Below are 22,391 nucleotides of genomic sequence, written 5' to 3' on the forward strand. Positions count from 1 at the left end.
AAGGAAACAACAACAAAAACCAAGTTATGTTTGGTGAGGGAGTTGGGGCAAGAAACTGCATCTTCTAATATGGAATCCGGGTAATTTATCAGTTTTTTTTTCATAGCATGACTACGGTGAGATTTCTTGTAAGAAAAAAAAAAATACCAGCATCGTTGGCCTCATATATTGGATTATACTTAAGTGGATCAAGGGACAAGATGTTTGAATTTGGAGATGTCTTGGAAAATCCTGTGGTGGGCACAAATGTTTGCAGTGTCTCTGCTGGACTCCTCAAATCGAGAAAAAAGAGACTCTGGTACTCATCCTAAGACTCAAAACCTGAGGAAAAGCGAGATGCGATTATTAGATAAACTGGCAATGACACGCACAAAAATGTGTCTATTCCAGCCAGGGCTTTTCTTTTCAGTTGTTTGTTTTGGTTAGAGATGACTTTGGGGAACTGCATGTCCCACTGGACACTCCCAGCTGCGTTGTCGGAGTCGCAGGTCGCGGCCTCCTGTCAGCGGAGCCGCCGCCCCCGGGGTACGCCACCCAGAAGCCGGCGGGCGGGGCCGCGCCGGCGGGGGCGCGCGCCCCAGTCGCCGTCGGCTGGTGGAAGCGGAGGAAAGACGGCGGTCTGGGAGCGCGCGAGGCCGCACGTGCGCGCGCCCGCCAGCCTGCCAGTCGGTCCGCGCGCCCACGCGCCCACGCACGCGCCCGCTCGCCCGTTGGCCCGGGAAGTCTCGCGATGCCGTAGCCGGCTGCTCCCCTGCGGGTGGCTCGGGCTGTTGCTGTGGTTGCCTGAGTTGCTGCTGCTGCGGCGGCGGCAGCGGCGGCTGTGCTTGTGGAGGTGTCGGCCTCTGGGCGGATGTTGACATTGTGTTGTTGTTATTGCTGATGGTAATGGCGGCGGCGGTGGCGGCGACGGTCCAGACCCCATCTCCTCTGTAGCCGGAGCCTAGACAGCCGACAGCAAACTCCGCGGCCTCGGAGCCGGCGGCAGCGGCGACTCCCCTCAGCCTCCGCCGTCTCGCCCGCCGGTACCCCGGCGCCAACCCCAGGAGTCAGGCCCTTTGGGCAAGGGAGCTCGGAGCCTCAGGATGGCGGATTTCGACGAAATCTATGAGGAAGAGGAGGACGAGGAGCGGGCCCTGGAGGAGCAGCTGCTCAAGTACTCGCCGGACCCGGTGGTCGTCCGCGGCTCCGGTCACGTCACCGTGTAAGGCCCGGAGGAGGGCGAGGGCGGGAGGTGCGGGCTGGGGTGGGCCCCGTTACTCCACGGGAGCCCCGTTTCCCCTGTGTCCGTCTGGTGTCGGGGGCCTTCGGAAAGAGTAGGCGACCAGGAAGTGAGAACTTGGCTTATTTTCATTTGTTTGGGTCTCCGAAGTGGGGACGGACGCTGTCCTTCCTCCTCCACACACCCCTTTAGCAGGCCCTACAGGCCCGGGCGATGTGACGATCCCAGAAGGCACGGGTTTTCATTAGGGTCTGCCCTGCGGGCCACCTTTCCCCTTCAAGGTGGAAGTACGTGTATTGACGGGGAGCCTCCTTGTTTTCTCGCCCAGTTATCCTGTGGTTGTCTGTGCCTTTGCACCCAGTGACATGGCTCAGAGGCCAGATCTGGGCCGTGTGAGACCCCAGTGACAATTGGCAGCGAAGCTCCGTTTCGTCTATTTCACACATACCCACAGGTCTCCCAGTTTTTCCACAAATTTCCGCAAAACTAATGCAAGTTCTTGCAATTGTACGTGATAAAAATATATAGTTGAACACAAATTTAAGATATACAGAGAGAAATATGTTTACTACAACAACAACAAAACTACATGAGGGACATACACTCTGCTCAGGTTACTGAGGGAAAATTGTAGTCCTGAAGCTCCTCCTTGGGGCACGAACTTGGGGCTTCTTAATTTGGAAAGTCCCACTAGTAACATTAAAAGTCTGGTGTTAATAAGGAATGAAAGCTTTCGGAAAGACCATGACAAATAAAGGAATGTGAAGACTTGAACCAAATAATGAGCTGTCCGGAAGCAGGAAGTTTTGTAATGTTTCTCTATGAAGTCCACAGTTTTGTACCACTTGATATATTGATACTCTCTCATTTTAGATCTCTTGTTCAAATCATAGATCAAACTTCCATACTTGTCAGGTATCTGTGTACTTCTTCACCTTTTCAGTAAAATAAAAGAGCCAGCAAGTCTGAGAATGTCTGGAATAGTCTTCATTATATTTTGGTGAAGAGTGAGTGGGATGTGCTGTGAATAACTTAGGGAAACAGTAAGACTTCTCGTATAAGTTTGTCAGCAAAATAATTGCATTTCTCATATGACCAGCCATATTGTTGTTTGAGTATGCTTATGTAATGCTTTGATTTTTTAGCACCTGTTAGTTTATATTCAGGTGACTTAACAGGGTAAAAACACTGCATAATTGCCATCACAGCACCGTGACAAGACAGTGGAATTTAATTCACCACAATAATACTTTCTTAGTGTTGTCACCAGCTTAAGAAATATAACCAAATATCATGGATATTAAACTTTTAACATATATCACAGAATTCATAACCTGCCATTTGATTTTATTTTGACTTTTAGGACCTTTTTGCATTGTTTTAAGCCTAAGGAGTATGTGGATGCTTAAAGAAGTGATTTCCAAACTTTGTCATGCCGTCTATCCCTCCTTCTACATTCCTCATGTCAAAGAAAAGCTAGAGAATTTTGTCATTTAAAAAGGCGCCACTGTAGTTGTAATGTTTCCTCTGTTAAGAAGAAAAGCTAAGCACTTTGTTGGGCAAGTGGAAAATGCAATAGTGGGCAAAGTGCTCAGAACCTAGGTAATCAGTAAACTTGATTGTAGTTGGCTACGTGAGAGGTTAATAGGGTAGAAAATAATTATTAATGGTTTTCAAACTTAGCTGTCCATTAGAATCCTGGGTGTCTTTCAAAAAAGACCCTTGTCTTTGCTACACCCCAGGCCGGTTGAAGGCCAAATACTAAGCGAGGGTCCTAGGCATGGATAGTTAAAATAATAAATAAATAAATAAATAAATAAAATCTCACAGGTGATTCTAATGTGTAGCCAAGATTGAAAACTATTCCAGGTTATAGGGAGGGACTATCTATCATCAATAAACAGTATGCTTTTCTATATTGTGAGTTAAATCTCTGATTTTCCTCAGCAACTTCCTTCTTCTCCCATTTATCTTGGTTCTAGGCTCTGGGTTAAAATCTATCTCAGCTACTTCCTGGATAAATTGTTTATTCGTGACCTTTAGTTGAGATGGGGATAGTTACAGTCGATACCTTTTAAGATTATTAAGGATTGAATGAGATAGTACATGAAAAGAATTTATTGCAGTGTGTGGTACTATGTTCAATAGATACTAGTTTTTATTATTCTCCTCCTCAGATATAGTTTTCCACTTTGAGAAACAGGTGTAAAACAAAGTACTGAAAAATTAGAACTGCCATTGTCAAACATAACAGTGATTCACCTTAGTCTTATTTTTCCATTTCTAAGCAATGCGTACGTGCTTAAATTACTGGTTTGAAGTATTTTGATGACAGTAAGGATCTTTCTGCATTGAAAACTTAAGCCTGTTTTGTGGAGACAGAGGTAGTAATACAAAACTTTTTTTTTTTAAACATGGCTCTGTCATGCATAATTCCCAGGCACACTAGCACACCATGCCAGTGGGTAGCCCAGTTAGCACCTATAAAGGTTTTTAGAATTGGTGCATATGTGTTACTATAACTGTTGAGCACATTCAATTTTTCATGCTTTAAATATAAATGGGAAGAGCTATTAGAACAGTTGTAGTAAGACTGGCTAAATTTAACACCCCCTCCCCCACCTTTTTTTTTTTTTACTAGGTGCTGATCAGAGCAGTCTTCCCTTACCAATTTGAAAGTAATTGACCATGTAAACTGAATCATCTGTAGTCTAGATCAGTCTAGAAGGATATAGATCAATCCATATGTTTTTCACAGATGTAACTTTTGAGTAGCCCTTTACAGTTGACTATTTCTGCTCTTTTTTTCTACTTTAATATATTACAATATTACTGTTTATTTTAGAAACTTGTATTCTCACGTGATGTGATTGGCCTGTCATTGTGGTTATGTGAGAAAGTAAGTTGCCTTCATTCTCTAGGTTAGTCTCTAGGCATAATCAGATTTTGTGACGTAGGATGCAACATGTTTAATTTGCCTAAAGTCTGCTTTAAAGTGGCTTTTAATACAAATGTTTTCCTTTTTTTTTAATACAAATGTTTTCATCTTGACCCCCAAATCAGACTTATTTTTTATACCTCTCTCATGGTCAGTATGCTTTTCTGACATTCTTCTGTTTAAGTGTATTTCCCTTCATTGTTAGATTTCTAGGTAGCAATATGGGGAAATCTTGTGCAGAAGCATATTTTGAGGAAAGTGGTATTGGAAGGAAGGAAAATAAATGATAAATTCCTATTATTGCGTAATATTTAGGTACATGTAACCTAAAAGGCTTACACTCACCATTCAGTTAAAAGTAGATTTCCTTTTTGCTTTCGTGGTGACTTCTTTTATAATTGACGATGAGGAAAAATAGTTTCTAAAATAAACAGTAATACTGTAAAAAGACCATTAGGTAGTCTTGACCAGATTGGTTAATATTTTAAAATTATGGAGTTCCTTAAGCTTCAAAATGTATTTGTAAAATATGTTGATCATTATTGAAGAGTTTCATTTTTCACAGTGATAACTCTAAAGGATGTGTCAGTCTAAAAGTTAGAATTTATAAGTAGTTTTAGGCCAATATTTCCTAGGTAATCGATCATTATAACAGACATTATTTGCTCCCATCTCCACTTTCTACCCTTCTTGTATCAGAATCAAACTTGGGGCTTTCCTAGAGTATGTATAATCTTTGACTTCTAACTCAAGCCCTGTCCTAGAGCCAAATTATTTTGCTGAGATTTGTTTCGGATGTTATTCTCTTGTAATTTTACCATGCCTTCATATACTCTCTTCTGAGGTGTAATCTCACCATCTCCACAAATAATTCCTTATCCTTCAACACCAGTTTTTATCAATGGCTGTCGGAAACCACTTTTTGCTTGTTTTCATTCCAGATATGTTATGGAAGATTAAAGATTTAGAAATGTGACTTGAAAATGTTTGGGAACTACATTGGGATGGAATATGATTTTTGAATAAGAGACATCACAAGTACACCTTAGTGTTTATTGATCTTTCAAATGGTAGAGTTAGTAAAAAATTGTCTTGAAATGTGTCAGTATTTCAGGACTGCTACTAGATGCTGTGGTTAGCAGTAAGAGACCTGAATGTGAGTTGCCAAATTACAGAATCATTTCAATAAAACAATTTTGTTAAACTTTATAATTCCTACTTCTTTCTCCCACCCAGCATAATATTTAAGACATATTCTATTTATTTCTAAAGATTAAGCTTTCTGTTTTGAAATTTTTGAAGGCTTCATTGATATATCTCCACAGGCTATAAGTTCTTGAGGGCAGAGGTCATGTTTATTGATCTTTCTTTACTATTTAATATAGTGTCCAGAATATTATAGTTCCTATAATATTTTCTAAATGAATGAAGTAATTGTATACATCTTTGGATTTTGTCAGAATTGCCAAATGAATCACTGTTTTCTTCTCTTTCTGCACCTCCTAACAAAGGCAAACAATATTCTATTATAGAATACTTATCACATTGAAAAGATAAATGGCTCCTCTGTTTTAAAAAATGAAATCTGGTAATTGCGAGGAAATTATCAAATTAAGGTAGATTTTTTTTTTATAACTCTTTTTTTTTTCTCCAGAGATTTTTGTTTTCTTTTTTTATAGACAGAATCTTGCCCTGTCACCCAAGCTGGTGGGCAGTGGCCTGATCACAGCCTACTGTGGCCTTGACCTCCTGGCTCTAGTGATCCTCCTTTCTCAATCTCCCAAGTAGCTAGAACCACAGGTACACGCTGCTATGCTTAGCTAATTTTTTTTTTAATTTTTTTTTTTTTTTTGTAGAGATGGGGCTTCACTGTGTTGCCCAGGCTGGTTTTGAACTCCTGGCTTCAAGTGTTCCTCCTGCCTCAGCTCCCCCAAATGCTGGGATTGTATGTATAAACCACCATGGGTGGCTTCCCAGAGATTTTTCTTATTCCATATAGTTTGAGAGGAAATTAATTTGATTATAATTTGATAATTTGATATAATACATATCTTTGGTAATATGAAGAAAAAATTCTATGCATTTTATTTGTACCAACTACTAAAACTTCTTAATGCATAGATTTTCTTGAAGAAATGAGAAATATGATAATTAACTGAGGTTTCAAAGTTTTTAATGTATTTGAATTTGAGAATTTATATGACATTTGGTCCAAAGAGTTCAGTGTTGGATTTTTGCCTACCAAGGGATATGAAATTGATTAGTACTTAAAATTTTATATGACTAGCTAAGTGGAAAAGAGGGATTAAATGGTGAAAAGTAAATTATATGTAATTATTATGATACTAAATAATCAAATACTATTCTAAATAATTTAAATAATAATATTACTCTAAAGCAGAATTCCAGCTGGAGTTTATATTGTCAACAGGTTAAAGGTCCAGGATATTAGGCCAGCTGTATACTCAGAAAGAAATCTTTCAAATCTCTAATAGCTATGTCTGGCTTAGGTTTCTAATCTGCTATAAAGCTGTTTAGATTTTATTCTTAATAAAATTAAGCTTTAAATATAACATGTAGTAACAGATGCTCTTAAGTATCCTTCTAGTGTCTTCTGTGTGAGACTGTGTGTGTGTGTGTGTGTGTGTGTGTGTGTGTGTATGTGACTTTTGACCCAGTCAGAATATTGGGTCTGGAAGGGAAGAGTCTAGGGATTTTTATTTTTGGTAAGAGTGTTATGTGATTCTATCAGACATATTTGGAAAGTAATAGATGGTACTGTGGAAAAAGTGTGGTCTTTGATATCAGGCAAATTGGTTTCAATTCTCAGTTACTTCCTAACAGTAACCATAAGCAAATTAACCTTTCCAAACTTCAGTTTTTTCATCTGCGAAAGAGGATAATATCCACCTTAGAGGTTACATGTGAGAGTCAGAATTTATCTAATTAATAGGCATTCAACAAATTATTACTTATGACATATTTTGATGTTTAACCCTGCATGCACATTTTTTGGTTACTCTTTACCATTTTGTGGGAAGTCAGTCTAAAATGTGATGTATGCTTTTCTGCTTTAAAACAAGATTCTGAGCATAGATCAGAATTATCTAATTGACTAGAGGAATCATTTAATCAAAAGCGGCTATCAGATTGATACACAGTGATGCCTTAGTGGACCTGAGGTATGTTGGAGTTTGAGAACCTTCTCTAAATGGCACTTTCATTTAAATTTCATATGTGGGCTGTTCTTTTTGGTTTGCTTTCTTCTGTCTTTGTAATTGGTCAGCTGTACTTGGAAGCAAAACAACCAACCAGCCTTACTAGAACTGCATATAAAGTAAGAGAAGTTCATTCTGATTGTTGAATGTAGATGCTTGGGTTTCGATGCTTGGGTTTTAGTACCTGGGTTTTACAATATTTATTTTGTTTTCTCAGAGTATTTTTTGCTTAATCTTTGATTATCAGCTGTCTTATTGAGGTTTCCCGATAAGTAATTTAATGAGTATTTGTTAAATGCCCATTTTTCTGCCAGGTATTGCACAAGGCTCTGGGTATATAATGAAACCCAAAATGAAACACACATAGTTTCTGCCCTCATGGAGTTTACAGCTAATAGACAAATTTTATCTGATAAAATTGCAGTGAAGGAAATGGATGAGATCCTGTGATTGAAAATAATGTGATTAGGAAGAACCTCTCTGAGGAAGCTAACATTTAGGAAGGATAAGAGTCCTGTCAAGAGCCCCTGGATCTGGAGAACAGCAGGTGCCAAGATTCCAAGCCAAAACAAGCTTGACTTGCCTGAGGAACTGAAAGGATACCTCTATATTATGGCTAGAATATAGTGAACAAAGGGGATAATGTCTTAAAATGAGGTTGGAAAGTTCAGTAGGGGCCAGAAAGGATTGTAAAGGGATTAGGATGAAATTTAGAAGGTTATTGAAGCAGCCTCCATAAGATATGGTAGTGGCCCCAGCTAGGGTGTTGATCTCTAGATTAAAGGAGTTATTACAGTTCTGGATATAAACCATCAAATTTCACAGCTTTTCCTATGAGGTATGGAAATACATAGCAATGGCCACTTTTGCTGTCTAATTCCTCAGTTGTTACGTGTGTTTTGGTCTATTTTTTAATTTTAGCTTTGTGTAGGCTGAGGTTAAATAACTGGCTCCCCTTACTGTTCACTGGGAATGATTTTGATGGCATACTTGCACTTTCTGTTCTGCTGCTGGGGCAGCTATTTTGCCAAGAGAATAGCACGTGCCAAAAGTAGAGAGTCTTTCCCACAAGATCATAGATTTTGAAGTGGGAACCCTCGTAAACGTGATATCCTTTAGCTATAAAGTGTGTGGTATGTGACAGCCCTCAGTACATGATTCATTAGATTTAAGGAAAAAATTGTGTTTTTTGAATCTTACATTTAAAACCCAGTTGCATCCATAGGAGCTGAAATGTTCTCACAGTGTCCCTGAAGAATAATTTTTTTGTTCTTAAGCTTTTTTTCTGTCCCACTATCTACTTAGGATAGAGTTGGTTGGACTTGAAGGTAACCTAACTTTGTTATTTTGATTGATAAAAAGTGAATGTACTATATATAATGAGCTTCCTGCAAGAGCTTCTTGTTTTATTCTCTTTGATCTTGCATTGTAGTCATAATGTGGGCCTTGGTTAGTTCAGTGGTGGAGTTCCTATGTACCCAGTCTCCTTTCTTGGTCTTTTCTAAACTACTCAATTATAAATGTTACTTGAAATGAATATTTTTGTTAGTCTATATTGTAAACCAATTCAACCATATATTTTGCTTAAATGAACATAATTTAGCATTATTTTGCTCTTAAGATTTATAGAAGTATGAAGAATATTCTAAAATATGTATAAATCAGATACACAAAAACCTTTTTTCTTTAGTACAGAAAATTTAAAAGTTGTTAAGTTAGATCAGCTGCATCCCTATATTGCCAGAAGTTAGTTATACTGTGCATTGGTGTACACTTACATAACTTTCACTGCTTAACAACATATTTAATCTGTTAATAATGGAAATTATAACCTTAATAATTAAAAATTGATAAAATGCTAATGCTAGATTATTATAAGACTATGTGTAATAATGAGATTTATGATAGAGTAAATTTAACACATGCTTTAGAGAATTGTCTTTGATTTCACTAGTTTCCTGAATGAGATTAAACTTTCATAAAACCAGATGAACTCAAATATTGTTCAGAATGTGGTTATGAGTTAAAATTTTTAGAATGATTCTGAAACCCAAATATACGTCTCCAACTCCAGGGTTTCTGTATCTTTTGGATAAATAGAGTATACTTTCAGTTAGATCCCATCCTCCTTGAGCAACATTGATATTCAGACATGTGTTGAATCAACCAGATAAACTTAAAGCATGATTTATATGCATCAAAGCCTGTTAATTTTTTTCCATAGTTATGACTTTATCTCCAAAACGAGCTAAAAATTTGAGTTCATTGAGCTCAAAGTTCAACATTAGGAAATAAGCACTCGCTTCATGTGCCATCTGCATAACCAGTGTGTTCAGTTTGAAATTTCTAGTTCATATGCTCATAGGTCTTGTCATATCTGTAGGAACATAAAAATTCTCTGTATCTATAGATTTGTACAGGTTGAATGTCTCAGAATCCAGAATATCCAAAATGGAATTCATAATCTACACCCCAAATCAGCTTCAACGGCAGCCTTCCATTCTCAGTTGATGGCAGATCGAGGACCCTGTTTGTTTAGTTCAAAAACTTTTTGATGTATTCTTGATTTTCCTCTTTCTCTTTCACTGCATCCATTCTGTCTTGACACCTTGGCTCTGTCTTCAAAATCTGGCCCTATTTTGCCACCTACATGGCTGGAGTGAATTGCCAGTCTCCCTTCTGCCTTACACTTAATGTATTTCTTAAGTCAGGCATGGTGGCATGTACCTATAATCCCAGCTACACGGGAGGCTGAGGCAGAAAGATCACTTGATCCCAGGACTTTGAGACTACCCTGGGCAACATAGCAAGAATCTATCTAAATTACAAAAAAATATATATATATATATTTTTTTCTTCCCCGTCTCCACCTTTCCACCTTTGCCTCTCCTCTTATACAATCATTTTGGTAACATCTGCTATAGTGATCCTTTTAAGACATAAGTCAGTTCAAGTCTTTTCTCTGTATCAGGCAGGCCCCTCAAAGGTTCCCCATTTCCTTCAGAGTCCTTTTAATGTTCTACAAGACCCTCCCCGATCTGGCCCATCATTACTTGTCTGCTGATCTCAGTTTCTGCTTACTATTGGCTTCAGTTTATTTTGACTTCTTTTTTTTTTTTTTTTTTTTTTTGAGACCGAGTCTCGCTCTGTCGCCCAGGCTGGAGTGCAGTGGCGCAATCTCGGCTCACTGCAAGCTCCGCCTCCCGGGTTCACGCCATTCCCCTGCCTCAGCCTCTCCGAGTAGGTGAGACTACAGACACCCGCCACCACGCCCGGCTAATTTTTTGTATTTTTAGTAGAGACGGGGTTTCACCGTGGTCTCGATCTCCTGACCTCGTGATCCGCCTGCCTCGGCCTCCCAAAGTGCTGGGATTACAAGCGTGAGCCACCGCGCCCGGCATTATTTTGACTTCTAATTATCGATGGCTTTACTACATCTTGACTTCAATTTAAGCCCTCTCTCTGTCAGCTCTGCGTGTTACCATCTATTTGTCTTATGTTCAGATACCTCAAGAGAGAGCTGATTGAATTAGTTAATGTTATCTAAGTTAGGCAGGACTGTTTGGCCTTGCCATTCCATGTGCTGCTACCCAGCCCAGGGATTAGCTGTTCTTAAAGCAGATGCCCACTTGTGATCTAATTAGCCAAAGTATAGGGAGTTCCTAGTTAGGCATGCGGAGTAACAGACTGCTCTCTTTAGTATACATGGTTTTGAGCTGTGTAGCATCTTTTTAGATTGTTGTATTATAATTAATTTAATTATAAGATATTTCTGTTTTAAAAATTTCACTGTTAAAAATATCACTGTAACTCAGAAGAAAAGAAACATTGAACATATATTTTTGATTAAGGGCAAAACAAGTTGAAGCAGTGGATTCTTGCATTTCTGCATTTAAAAAGCAAAATTCGTTATGAGTTTAAAACATGTCTTAATTTAAAATGATAGTTCAGTAGTGAATGCCAAGAGACATTGTTAATATGAGGAGATACAAGGAACATAGAAGAAGTTAAAACTGAAGTAAGAAGGACAGAGGATTATATGGACTTGCACTATGGAAAACATTGAAATGCGTTCAAGAAAACTATTGACTAGTGAACCTGAATTTCCTTGTTTACTTATCTTAAAATACCTAGTTAATACCAAATAAAATATTCAAATAAGAAAACAAAATTAGGATGATATTGTACATTATAAAATATTTGTCTGCCGGGTGTAGTGGCTCACGCCTGTAATCCCAATACTTTGGGAGGCCAAGGCGTGCGGATCACTTGTCAGGTGTTCGCAACCAGCCTGGCCAACATGGTGAAACCCCGTCTCTACTAAAAACGCAAAAATTAGCCCAGCATGGTGGTGAGTGCCTGTAATCCCAGGTACTTGGGAAGCTGAGGCATGAGAATCGCTTGAACCTGGGAGGCAGAGGTTACAGTGAGATGAGATCACGCCACTGCACTCCAGCCTGAGCAACAAAGGGAGACTCTGTCTCAAAAAAATAAAATAAAATACTCGTCAGTTATTTAGTTAGCAACAACTATAGATTACTGAAAAATAGCTCTTATTTAAAAAAACAACAAATGACACAAAATGTCTTTAATACTCCCTCCCTAAAATAACACTACAGAATACTTGATTATTCATTAACATATCTGTGCCACTGCAGCTATTTTCTCTTGATACATTTCTGGAAGTAGAATTACTGGATCAAAGGGTAGGATTTTTTTTTTTTTTTTTTTTTTGGAGACTGAGTCTCACTGTTGTCGGCCTGGGCTGGAGTGCAGTGATGCAATCTCAGCTCACCTCAACCTCCGCCTCTGGGTTCCAGCAATTCTCCTACCTCAGCCTCCTGAGTAGCTGAGATTACAGGTGCCCACCACCACATCCAGCTATTTTTGCATTTTTAGTAGTGACGGGGTTTCACCATGTTGGCCAGGTTGGTCTTGAACTCCTGACCTCAGGTGATCCACCCGCCTCGGCCTCCCAAAGTGCTGGGATCACAGGTGTGAGCCACTGCACCCAGCCAGGGTAGAAATATTTTTTAAGACCCCTTTTACATACTACCAGATGGCACTCCCGAAAATTCTATCAACTTGCAAGAGTTTTGTTCTTTTCAGTTAATATCACGGTATATTGAATTTTCTTCTTCAACATTTTCCTCCTTTGAGAAAGATGGTAAAAATACTAAAGATACATAAATAAATCTAAAAATGAAAGGGAGGGAAGGTAAATAAGTTTATGTTCAATGGTATTTCCATGTTTTTAGTTTGCAAATTTCATTTTTAATGGTTGTTTAATATTCTGTTATATTGAGATAAGATAATTTTCTTAACCATTCCTAAAATGCTATAAATAGATACATATTTATATTTGTGAATAAAGATTCAATGAACTTGTTTATGCATAAATTTAATCCACATTTCAAATTATTTTTAAGGTAATAAATATTACATTTCTAAAGAGAAAACACTATGACAAAGGTATAAATATTTTCAATGCCAAATTAATCTGAAATGGTTGTAACAATTTGTAGTTCCATTGACAGTGTGTGATATTTTTCCATCTTGACCTTCTTGCCAACATAAAATATTTTTTTAAATTTAATTAGTCTTGTAGATAACTGAATTAAGATGCCACCTACTTTAAATCATATTTTTAAAAATTATCCAAGTGCTACTTCTAGCTTTTTGGATTAGTAGAATGTTTGGTTATTAGAGTCTGAAGGGGGTTCAGCTTCCTACTCAATGCAGGAATCATTGCTCTTCTTTCAAGTACATCAAATTATTATTTTATGGGATGAAACTTGGCCTTTTCTAATACTGTCCTGAGCCAATTGTACTTTATCTTAGAATAAAGGAAATTATTTTTACCATATATAAAAACTTATGTAAACTTGTAGGTACATTTATAATGCTGTCAATTGAAAACAAAACATATATGCCATTTTCATTCTAACAATCTCTGCCTCCTGCTGAACTTAAAAAAGAAGGCAGAACTAAGGTATTGTCAAAATTAAGTGGTTTATGTCAAAAGTAAATCATTAGAGGTGATATTTTACAGTTATATTATCAAACAAGAAGTGTGACTTTTCTTATCCATTTAATAAAATAAGATGGTCTTGCTAAAATTCTGCCTGATACTATTATTTTGGTTGGTCTAGATTTGGATTAAAAAAAAAAGAAGGTTTTGGCAGGGATGAAAAACATAGCAAAGGAGATATTTGCTGTGACCTGTGCCAAATAAGAAATTCTGACATTCAAGCTCTTTGCCAGGAGAAAGCATGCTATATGAAAGAAGACTTGCTGAAAAGAGTTGTTTTCAACTACTCTGATGAGAACAGTCTTATTAGTAAAGAAGTGTGTAGGAAAGCCTGGATTGTGGTAGTTTGAATAATGAATAATGAATAATGTAAAGATAGTTAATGTAAAGGAGTCTTTCAAAACATTAATTGAGGAAGGAAAGAAATAGATGCCATCAGACATTGAGAGAGAAGAAGAAATAGGGATTCACATCCTCAGGTGGATAGACTAATTCAGGTTTGTCGGCTATGTTTAAGGAGCCTGAAGTGAGGTAGAAATACAGTGAATTGCAGAGGAGACTGGAGGAGATGCACCCAGAAGTAAATGGTTAGTTTTTGGAAGCTTTCCTCCATTGAGAGATGGTAAAAATACTGAAGATATATAAGTAAATCCAAAAATAAAAGGGAGGGAAGGTAAAGCAGTTTATATTCAATGACATTTTTTTCTCTCAGAGTTGACAACTGTGGTTATTTGCAAAAAAATGTTAATTGTGAGGATAAAGTGGAGTACCTAAAGACAGGCACAACAACTACGGAGCATGGAAAAGGGAACTTATTGGGGATGATAAAGATTGTTATAATAATACTCACTGAGGTTAGAAATAAGATATGTATGTTATATGTATATATTTATTAATGGTGATACATTTATAAGTGTGATTTTTCTCCAGTAGCTCCAGGCAGTGTGAAGAAAGTAAACAATTTAATTGAACCTGTGTTGGCAAGGGACACTGTAGAGATGATTAAAGGTGTTTGTTGGAGTATGTTCAAAAATGATTGACTATGTAGTTCTGGCAAATAAGGAAGGAAATGGAGTTGCAGGGAGCTATGGAGGGGTGGGAAGCAATAAATTACAACCAGAGGCCAAAAAACAAATTTAGTAAGGATGGGAGAAATGAAATGATTGATGGCAGTGGTAAGAGAAGAATTTTACAGTTCAGAATTTCAGAGGTGATACAGTCCCAAGTGATGACAGTATGCAGAATGTATCACAGTGAGTAGGTTGCTGAATTAGATGGAGGTGCAGGAAGTAAAGTTCTTTAGAATAGATAAGGTCAGGAGTGAACTGTAGTTGAGGATTTCTAAGGAAAGAGTGGCATTTCAACAGGGTTTGTGGTTAAAGTGAAGATGTATAAAAGTGTGTGGTGCTTAACCATGGGGACTATTCTGATAAATGGGTCGGTAGGCAATTTCATCATTGTGCAAACATCACAGAGTGTGTATACAAACTTAAATGGTGTAGCCTACTACACATCTAGGCTATATGGTATATCCCATAGCCCTTAGGCTACAAACCTGTACAGTATGTTACTGTACTGTGTATTGTAGGCAGTTATAACACAGTGGTAAGTTTTTGTGTATCTAAACATAGAAAAGGTACAGTAAAAATACAGTATTAAAATCTTGTGGGACCACCTTCTAGTATGTCCTGACTGAAACATTGTTAGATGGCACATGACTGTATGTATTTAAGGTTTGTTTTGTTTTTTAAGATAAGATATAAGGAGGTATCCTGATACCTGCAGATCAACAGATTCAGGGTTTCAGAGGAAAATGTTAAAGGAGTTTGGAATGGAAAAGGCCTATCAGGAAAGATAAACTTGAATTTGATGATCATGAGAAAGCAGGATAACAGATTGGAGTGGTTTACACTGAGTTATGACTATAGACTGGAGGAATATAGAGATAGTGAAATGGATGTATGTGGGATATGAGTAAAACAAGCCTGTTTGAAGATTCCATTTAGATTTAGGTGTAAAGTTGGAGTCCCCCCTTCAAAACTTTACAGTGTATTACATGAACTTTCAAAATTATCTCAAATTATAGTAAAATTGGTCTCGTGTGTGATTTCTTAAGGAAACAAAGGAAGCTGTAAAAGCCATAAAAGCCTGTACTGAAGTGTTGCATGGAATGTGCTCAGTAGTTGTGATTTGAATGAATTCTCTTTTCTCCAAGTACTGGTAGACTTCTAATAGATAAAAGCAAAATAGGTTGTTTTTATTATGTCTTTTATCTTCTTGTTATATTTACCATTCTTTGAAAATAGTTTAAATCTTTTATCAATTCTAAAGCCATGGAATATTTTAACCATGATTCAAGAAAAGATCTTTTAGGTAATAGGAATAGATATCGGTATAGTACACGTCTACATTTTCTTTCATACCATTAATGCACTGACAAATAGATGTTGAATGGAACCTAAGACAGTTCTTGGTAGCACTTTGTCCATTCCTACTTTTTTATTTTTTCTCTCCCTTTTTCCTTATTCTTCCCCTCCCCACTCTTTTTCCTGCATTTTTCCTTCTCATCTTATTGCTTGTGTAGAACACCTGCTAAAATTCACAGCTATTGTTTGTTTCCACCAATAACATTAAAAGCTGGAAAAAATCGCTATCCCACCCATTAAAATAATATGCTTTGTAGTTACTTTTTAAGATACAAAGGTGGTAGGTAGCTCAAATTAAATGAACCATTTATATTTTTGTTTACATACTGCTGGTTAATTAACATTCAGCCCCTTATCATTATGCAAAAGTTTCCATTTAACTGCTAAAATAATTGCTTGTTACATTTCATAAATTGCTTATTACAGTTATTTTATCTCAAACTTCCGTTTTATGTCTCAAACTTCCTCTGTATGTGAAAATGCTTTCTATTGACTTGACCTTTAAATTAAATGGTCTACATTTTTGGCAACAATAACATGTAATAACATATTCTTCTTATTTTTAAAAATAGATTTGGACTGAGCAACAAATTTGAATCAGAATTCCCTTCTTCGTTAACTGGAAAAGTGAGTGTCTCATTTATGTACTATTTGCATGCCTCAAAATGAAGGTTTTTTTCTGAGAAAATTAGAAAAAAGTATGCTCATCAGTTATGTTTTTTGACATTAATATTGCATTGTTATTATTTCTTAAAATTTTTCTTTAGGTAGCTCCTGAAGAATTTAAAGCCAGCATCAACAGAGTTAACAGTTGTCTTAAGAAGAACCTTCCTGTTAATGTACGTTGGCTACTTTGTGGCTGCCTTTGTTGCTGCTGCACATTAGGTTGCAGTATGTGGCCAGTTATTTGCCTCAGTAAAAGAGTAAGTTGAATTATATATTTGAATTTAAATTTAGAAGTGGACAAGCAAGTCTAAATAAAAATTATGGAATTTTTATTTTTTATATTGCATGAATCACACTATCCTGAATACAATATGAAAATAATCTGATCCAGGAGAGGAGTGAGTCAGTAAAGTTACTATATATCCAAGTGCTGTTATTAAATAGCCATCTAAAAATTGTGTTTATAATTTTAGGAGCAAAGAGTAGTGTATGGCATTGTCTCTATCTGTACATTGATGGTGGTGTGGTATAGTATAGTGATCAAGGATGCTGGCTTCAGCTCTACCACTTATCTCTGTGACCTTAGGCACGTTTCCTAACCTCTTTAAACCCTACTTGACACAACCGTAAAATGTTCACTTACTACTTGAATAGGATTATTGTAAAGGTAAAATGAAAATGTTTGGAAAACTCTTAGCTGGATAGCTCAAAGGAAGTGGTTAATAAGTATTAATTAATAGTATTCTTACTAACTGTAAGATAGTACCCATACAAGAAATAAAATGGTTACAATGGTTGTTTCTAGTTGGTAAGATTATGGGGCATTCTTTTCTTCTTTTTATATTTTACAAGTTTCCTGTAGTGAACACAAAGTGATTCTGTAATCAGAAAAAGTAATTTTCAAGACTCATTATTTTGACTGCTTATAATAAAAAATCCTGGCCAGGCACAGTGGCTCATGCCTGCAATTTTAACACTTTGGGAGGCCAAGGCGGGCAGATCACTTGAGGTCAGAAGTTCAAGACCAGTCTGGCCAACATGGTAAAACCCTGTCTCTACTAAAAATACAAAAAATTAGCCAGGCATGGTGGCAGGTGCCTGTAATCCCAGTTAGTCAGGAGGCTGAGGCAAGAGAATCGCTTGAACCTGGGAGGTGAAGGTTGCAGTGAGCTGAGATCACACCATTGCACTCCAGCCTGGGCAACAATAGTGAAACTCTGTCTCAAAAAACAAACAAAATTTTAAGATGTTGGTAGAGATATGACAAATTATTATAGATTAAATGTATTATATTTTTGTTAAAATGTTTAAAAATTGTATTTATATGTATAAAAATGATATTTTTAAAAAATTTTTTTAAAATAAAATTTTTTTTTAAAAAAACATACTTAAAAAAGTAGAGACACGGTTTCTTTTTTTTTTATTATACTTTAAGTTTTAGGGTACATGTGCACAATGTGCAGGTTTGTTACATATGTATACATGTGCCATGTTGGTGTGCTGCACCCATTAACTCATCGTTTAGCATTAGGTATATCTCCTAATGCTATCCCTCCCCCCTACCCCCACCCCACAACAGGCCCCGGTGTGTGATGTTCCCCTTCCTGTGTCCGTGTGTTCTCATTGTTCAATTCCCACCTATGAGTGAGAACACGTGGTGTTTGGTTTTTTGTCTTTGCGGTAGTTTGCTGAGAATGATGGTTTCCAGCTTCATTCATGTCCCTACAAAGGACATGAACTCATCCTTTTTTGTGGCTGCATAGCATTCCATGGTATATATGTGCCACATTTTCTTAATCCAGTTTATCATTGTTGGACATTTGGGTTGGTTCCAAGTCTTTGCTATTGTGAATAGTGCCACAATAAACATACGTGTGCATGTGTCTTTATAGCAGCATATTTTATAATCCTTTGGGTATATACCCAGTAATGGGATGGCTGGGTCAAATGGTATTTCTAGTTCTAGATCCCTGAGGAATCGCCACACTGACTTCCACAATGGTTGAACTGGTTTACAGTCCCACCAACAGTGTAAAAGTGTTCCTATTTCTCCACATCCTCTCCAACAGCTGTTGTTTCCTGACTTTTTAATGATGGCCATTCTAACTGGTGTGAGATGGTATCTCCTTGTGGTTTTGATTTGCATTTCTCTGATGGCCAGTGATGATGAGCATTTTTTCATGTGTTTTTTGGCTGCATAAATGTCTTCTTTTGAGAAGTGTCTGTTCATGTCCTTTGCCCACTTTTTGATGGGGTTGTTTGTTTTTTTCTTGTAAATTTGTTTGAGTTCATTGTAGATTCTGGATATTAGCCCTTTGTCAGATGAGTAGATTGCAAACATTTTCTCCCATTCTGTAGGTTGCCTGTTCACTCTGATGGTGGTTTCTTTTGCTGTGCAGAAGCTCTTTAGTTTAATTAGATCCCATTTGTCAATTTTGGCTTTTGTTGTCATTGCTTTTGATGTTTTAGACATGAAGTCCTTGCCCATGCCTATGTCCTGAATGGTATTTCTAGGTTTTCTTCTAGGGTTTTTATGGTTTTAGGTCTAACATGTAAGTCTTTAATCCATCTTGAATTAATTTTTGTGTAAGGTGTAAGGAAGGGATCCAGTTTCAGCTTTCCACATATGGCTAGCCAGTTTTCCCAGCACCATTTATTAAATAGGGAATCCTTTCCCCATTGCTTGTTTTTGTCAGGTTTGTCAAAGATCAGATAGTTGTAGATATGCGGCATTATTTCTGAGGGCTCTGTTCTGTTCCATTGGTCTCTATGTCTGTTTTGGTACCAGTAACATGCTGTTTTGGTTACTGTAGCCTTGTAGTATAGTTTGAAGTCGGGTAGCGTGATGCCTCCAGCTTTGTTCTTTTGGCTTAGGATTGACTTGGCAATGTGGGCTCTTTTTTGGTTCCATATGAACTTTCAAGTAGTTTTTTCCAATTCTGTGAAGAAAGTGATTGGTAGTTTGATGGGGATGGCACTGAATCTATAAATTACCTTGGGCAGTATGGCCATTTTCACGATATTGATTCTTCCAACCCATGAGCATGGAATGTTCTTCCATTTGTTTGTATCCTCTTTTATTTCACTGAGCAGTGGTTTGTAGTTCTCCTTGAAGAGGTCCTTCACATCCCTTGTAAGTTGGATTCCTAGGTATTTTATTCTCTTTGAAGCAATTGTGAATGAGAGTTCACTCATAGTTTGGCTCTCTGTTTGTCTGTTATTGGTGTATACATTTATTTTGTATCCTGAGACTTTGCTGAAGTTGCTTATCAGCTGAAGGAGATTTTGGGCTGAGACAATGGGGTTTTCTAGATATACAGTCATGTCATCTGCAAACAGGGACAATTTGACTTCCTCTTTTCCTAATTGAATGCCCTTTATTTCCTTCTCCTGCCTGATTGCCCTTGTCAGAACTTCCAACATTATGTTGAATAGGAGTGGTGAGAGAGGGCATCCCTGTCTTGTGCCAGTTTTCAAAGGGAATGCTTCCAGTTTTTGTCCATTCAGTATGATATTGGCTGTAGGTTTGTCATAGGTAGCTCTTATTATTTTGAGAAACGTCCCATCAATACCTAATTTATTGAGATATTTTAGCATGAAGGGTTGTTGAATTTTGTCAAAGGCCTTTTCTGCATCTATTGAGATAATCATGTGGTTTTTGTCTTTGGTTCTGTTTATATGCTGGATTACGTTTATTGATTTGTGTGTGTTGAACCAGCCTTGCATCCCAGGGATGAAGCCCACTTGATCATGGTGTATAAGCTGTTTGATGTGTTGCTGGATTCGGTTTGCCAGTATTTTATTGAGGATTTTTGCATCAATGTTCATCAAGGATATTGGTCTAAAATCCTCTTTTTTTGTTGTGTGTCTGCCAGGCTTTGGTATCAGGATGATGCTGGCCTCATAAAATGAGTTAGGGAGGATTCCCTCTTTTTCTATTGATTGGAATAGTTTCAGAAGGAATCGTACCAGCTCCTTCTTGTATCTCTGGTAGAATTTGGCTGTGAATCCATCTGGTCCTGGAGTTTTTTTGGTTGGTAAGCTATTAATTATTGCCTCAATTTCAGAGCCTGTTATTGGTCTATTCAGAGATTCAACTTCTTCCTGGTTTAGTCTTGGGAGAGTGTATGTGTCAAGGAATTTCTCCATTTCTTCTAGATTTTGTAGTTTATTTGCATGGAGGTGTTTATAGTATTCTCTGATGGTAGTTTGTATTTCTATGGGATCGGTGGTGATATCCCGTTTGTCATTTTTTATTGCATCTGTTTGACTCTTTTCTCTTTTCTTCTTTATTAGTCTTGCCAGCAGTCTATCAATTTTGTTGATCTTTTCAAAAAACCAGCTTCTGGATTCAGTGATTTTTTGAAGGATTTTTTGTGTCTCTATTTCCTTCAGTTCTGCTCTGATATTAGTTGTTTCTTGCCTTCTGCTAGCTTTTGAATGTGTTTGTTCTTGCTTCTCTAGTTCTTTTAATTGTGAGGTTAGGGTGTCAATTTTAGATCTTTCCTGCTTTCTCTTGTGGGCATTTAGTGCTATAAATTTCCCTCTATGCACTGCTTTGAATGTGTCCCAGAGATTCTGGTGTGTTGTGTCTTTGTTCTCGTTGGTTTCAAAGAACATCTTTATTTCTGCCTTGATTTCATTATGTACCCAGTAGTCATTCAGGAGCAGGTTGTTCAGTTTCCACGTAGTTGAGCGGTTTTGAGTGAGTTTCTTAATCCTGAGTTCTAGTTTGATTGCACTGTGGTCTGAGAGACCGTTTGTTATAATTTCTGTTCTTCTACATTTGCTGAGGAGTGCTTTACTTCCAACTATGTGGTCAATTTTGGAATAGGTGTGGTTTGGTGCTGAGAAGAATGTATATTTATTTGATTTGGGGTGGAGAGTTCTGTAGATGTCTATTAGGTCCGCTTGGTGCAGAGCTGAGTTCAATTCCTGGATATCCTTGTTAACTTTCTGTCTCGTTCATCTGTCTAATGCTCACAGTGGGGTGTTAAAGTCTCCCATTATTATTGTGTGGGAGTCTAAGTCTCTTTGTAGGTCACTAAGGACTTGCTTTATGAATCTGGGTGCTCCTGTATTGGGTGCATATATATTTAGGATAGTTAGTTCTTCTTGTTGAATTGATCCCTTTACCATTATGTAATGGCCTTCTTTGTCTCTTTTGATCTTTGTTGGTGTAAAGTCTGTTTTATCAGAGACTAGGACTGCAACCCCTGCCTTTTTTTGTTTTCCATTTGCTTGGCAGATCTTCCTCCATCCCTTTATTTTGAGCCTATGTGTGTCTCTGCACTTGAGATGGGTTTCCTAAATACAGCACACTGATGGGTCTTGACTCTTCATCCAATTTGCCAGTCTGTGCCTGTTAATTGGAGCATTTAGCCCATTTACATTTAAGATCAGTATTGTTATGTGTGAATTTGATCCTGTCATTATGATGTTAGCTGGTTATTTTGCTCGTTAGTTGATGCAGTTTCTTCCTAGCCTTGATGGTCTTTACAATTTGGCATGTTTTTGCAGTGGCTGGTACCGGTCGTTCCTTTCTATGTTTAGTGCTTCTTTCAGGAGCTCTTTTAGGGCAGGCCTGGTGGTGACAAAATCTCTCAGCATTTGCTTGTCTGTAAAGGATTTTATTTCTCCTTCACTTATGAAGCTTAGTTTGGCTGGATATGAAATTCTAGGTTGAAAATTCTTTTCTTTAAGAATGTTGAATATTGGCCTCCACTCTCTTCTGGCTTGTAGAGTTTCTGCTGAGTGATCAGCTGTTTCTTTCTTTCTTTCTTTCTTTCTTTCTTTTTTTTTTTTTTTTTTTTTTAGACAGAGTCTTACTCTGTTGCCCAGGCTGGAGTGCAGTGGCACGATCTCTGCTCACTGCAAGCTCCACCTCCTGGGT

The 22,391-nt window shown here is 37.5% G+C and overlaps 1 protein-coding gene across 2 annotated transcripts in view; it reads left to right on the top strand.

The window, feature by feature from the left end:
- Nucleotides 1–637: 637 nt before the first annotated feature.
- Nucleotides 638–22,391, top strand: part of CHIC2 (cysteine rich hydrophobic domain 2) — a 68,536-nt gene continuing 46,782 nt past the window's right edge. The window contains exons 1-3 of one of the 2 annotated variants that reach the window (XM_055294734.2): nt 638–1,201; nt 16,405–16,459; nt 16,600–16,755. In XM_055294734.2, coding sequence (XP_055150709.1) covers nt 1,083–1,201; nt 16,405–16,459; nt 16,600–16,755 — 330 coding nt within the window. In that variant the 5' untranslated portion in view covers nt 638–1,082. The remainder of the gene's footprint in view (nt 1,202–16,404; nt 16,460–16,599; nt 16,756–22,391) is intronic. The other variant, XM_055294735.2, reaches the window with a different exon arrangement.

This window comes from Symphalangus syndactylus, chromosome 10 (assembly GCF_028878055.3).
Source record: "Symphalangus syndactylus isolate Jambi chromosome 10, NHGRI_mSymSyn1-v2.1_pri, whole genome shotgun sequence".
In the NCBI taxonomy this organism is placed as follows: Eukaryota; Metazoa; Chordata; class Mammalia; order Primates; family Hylobatidae; genus Symphalangus; species Symphalangus syndactylus.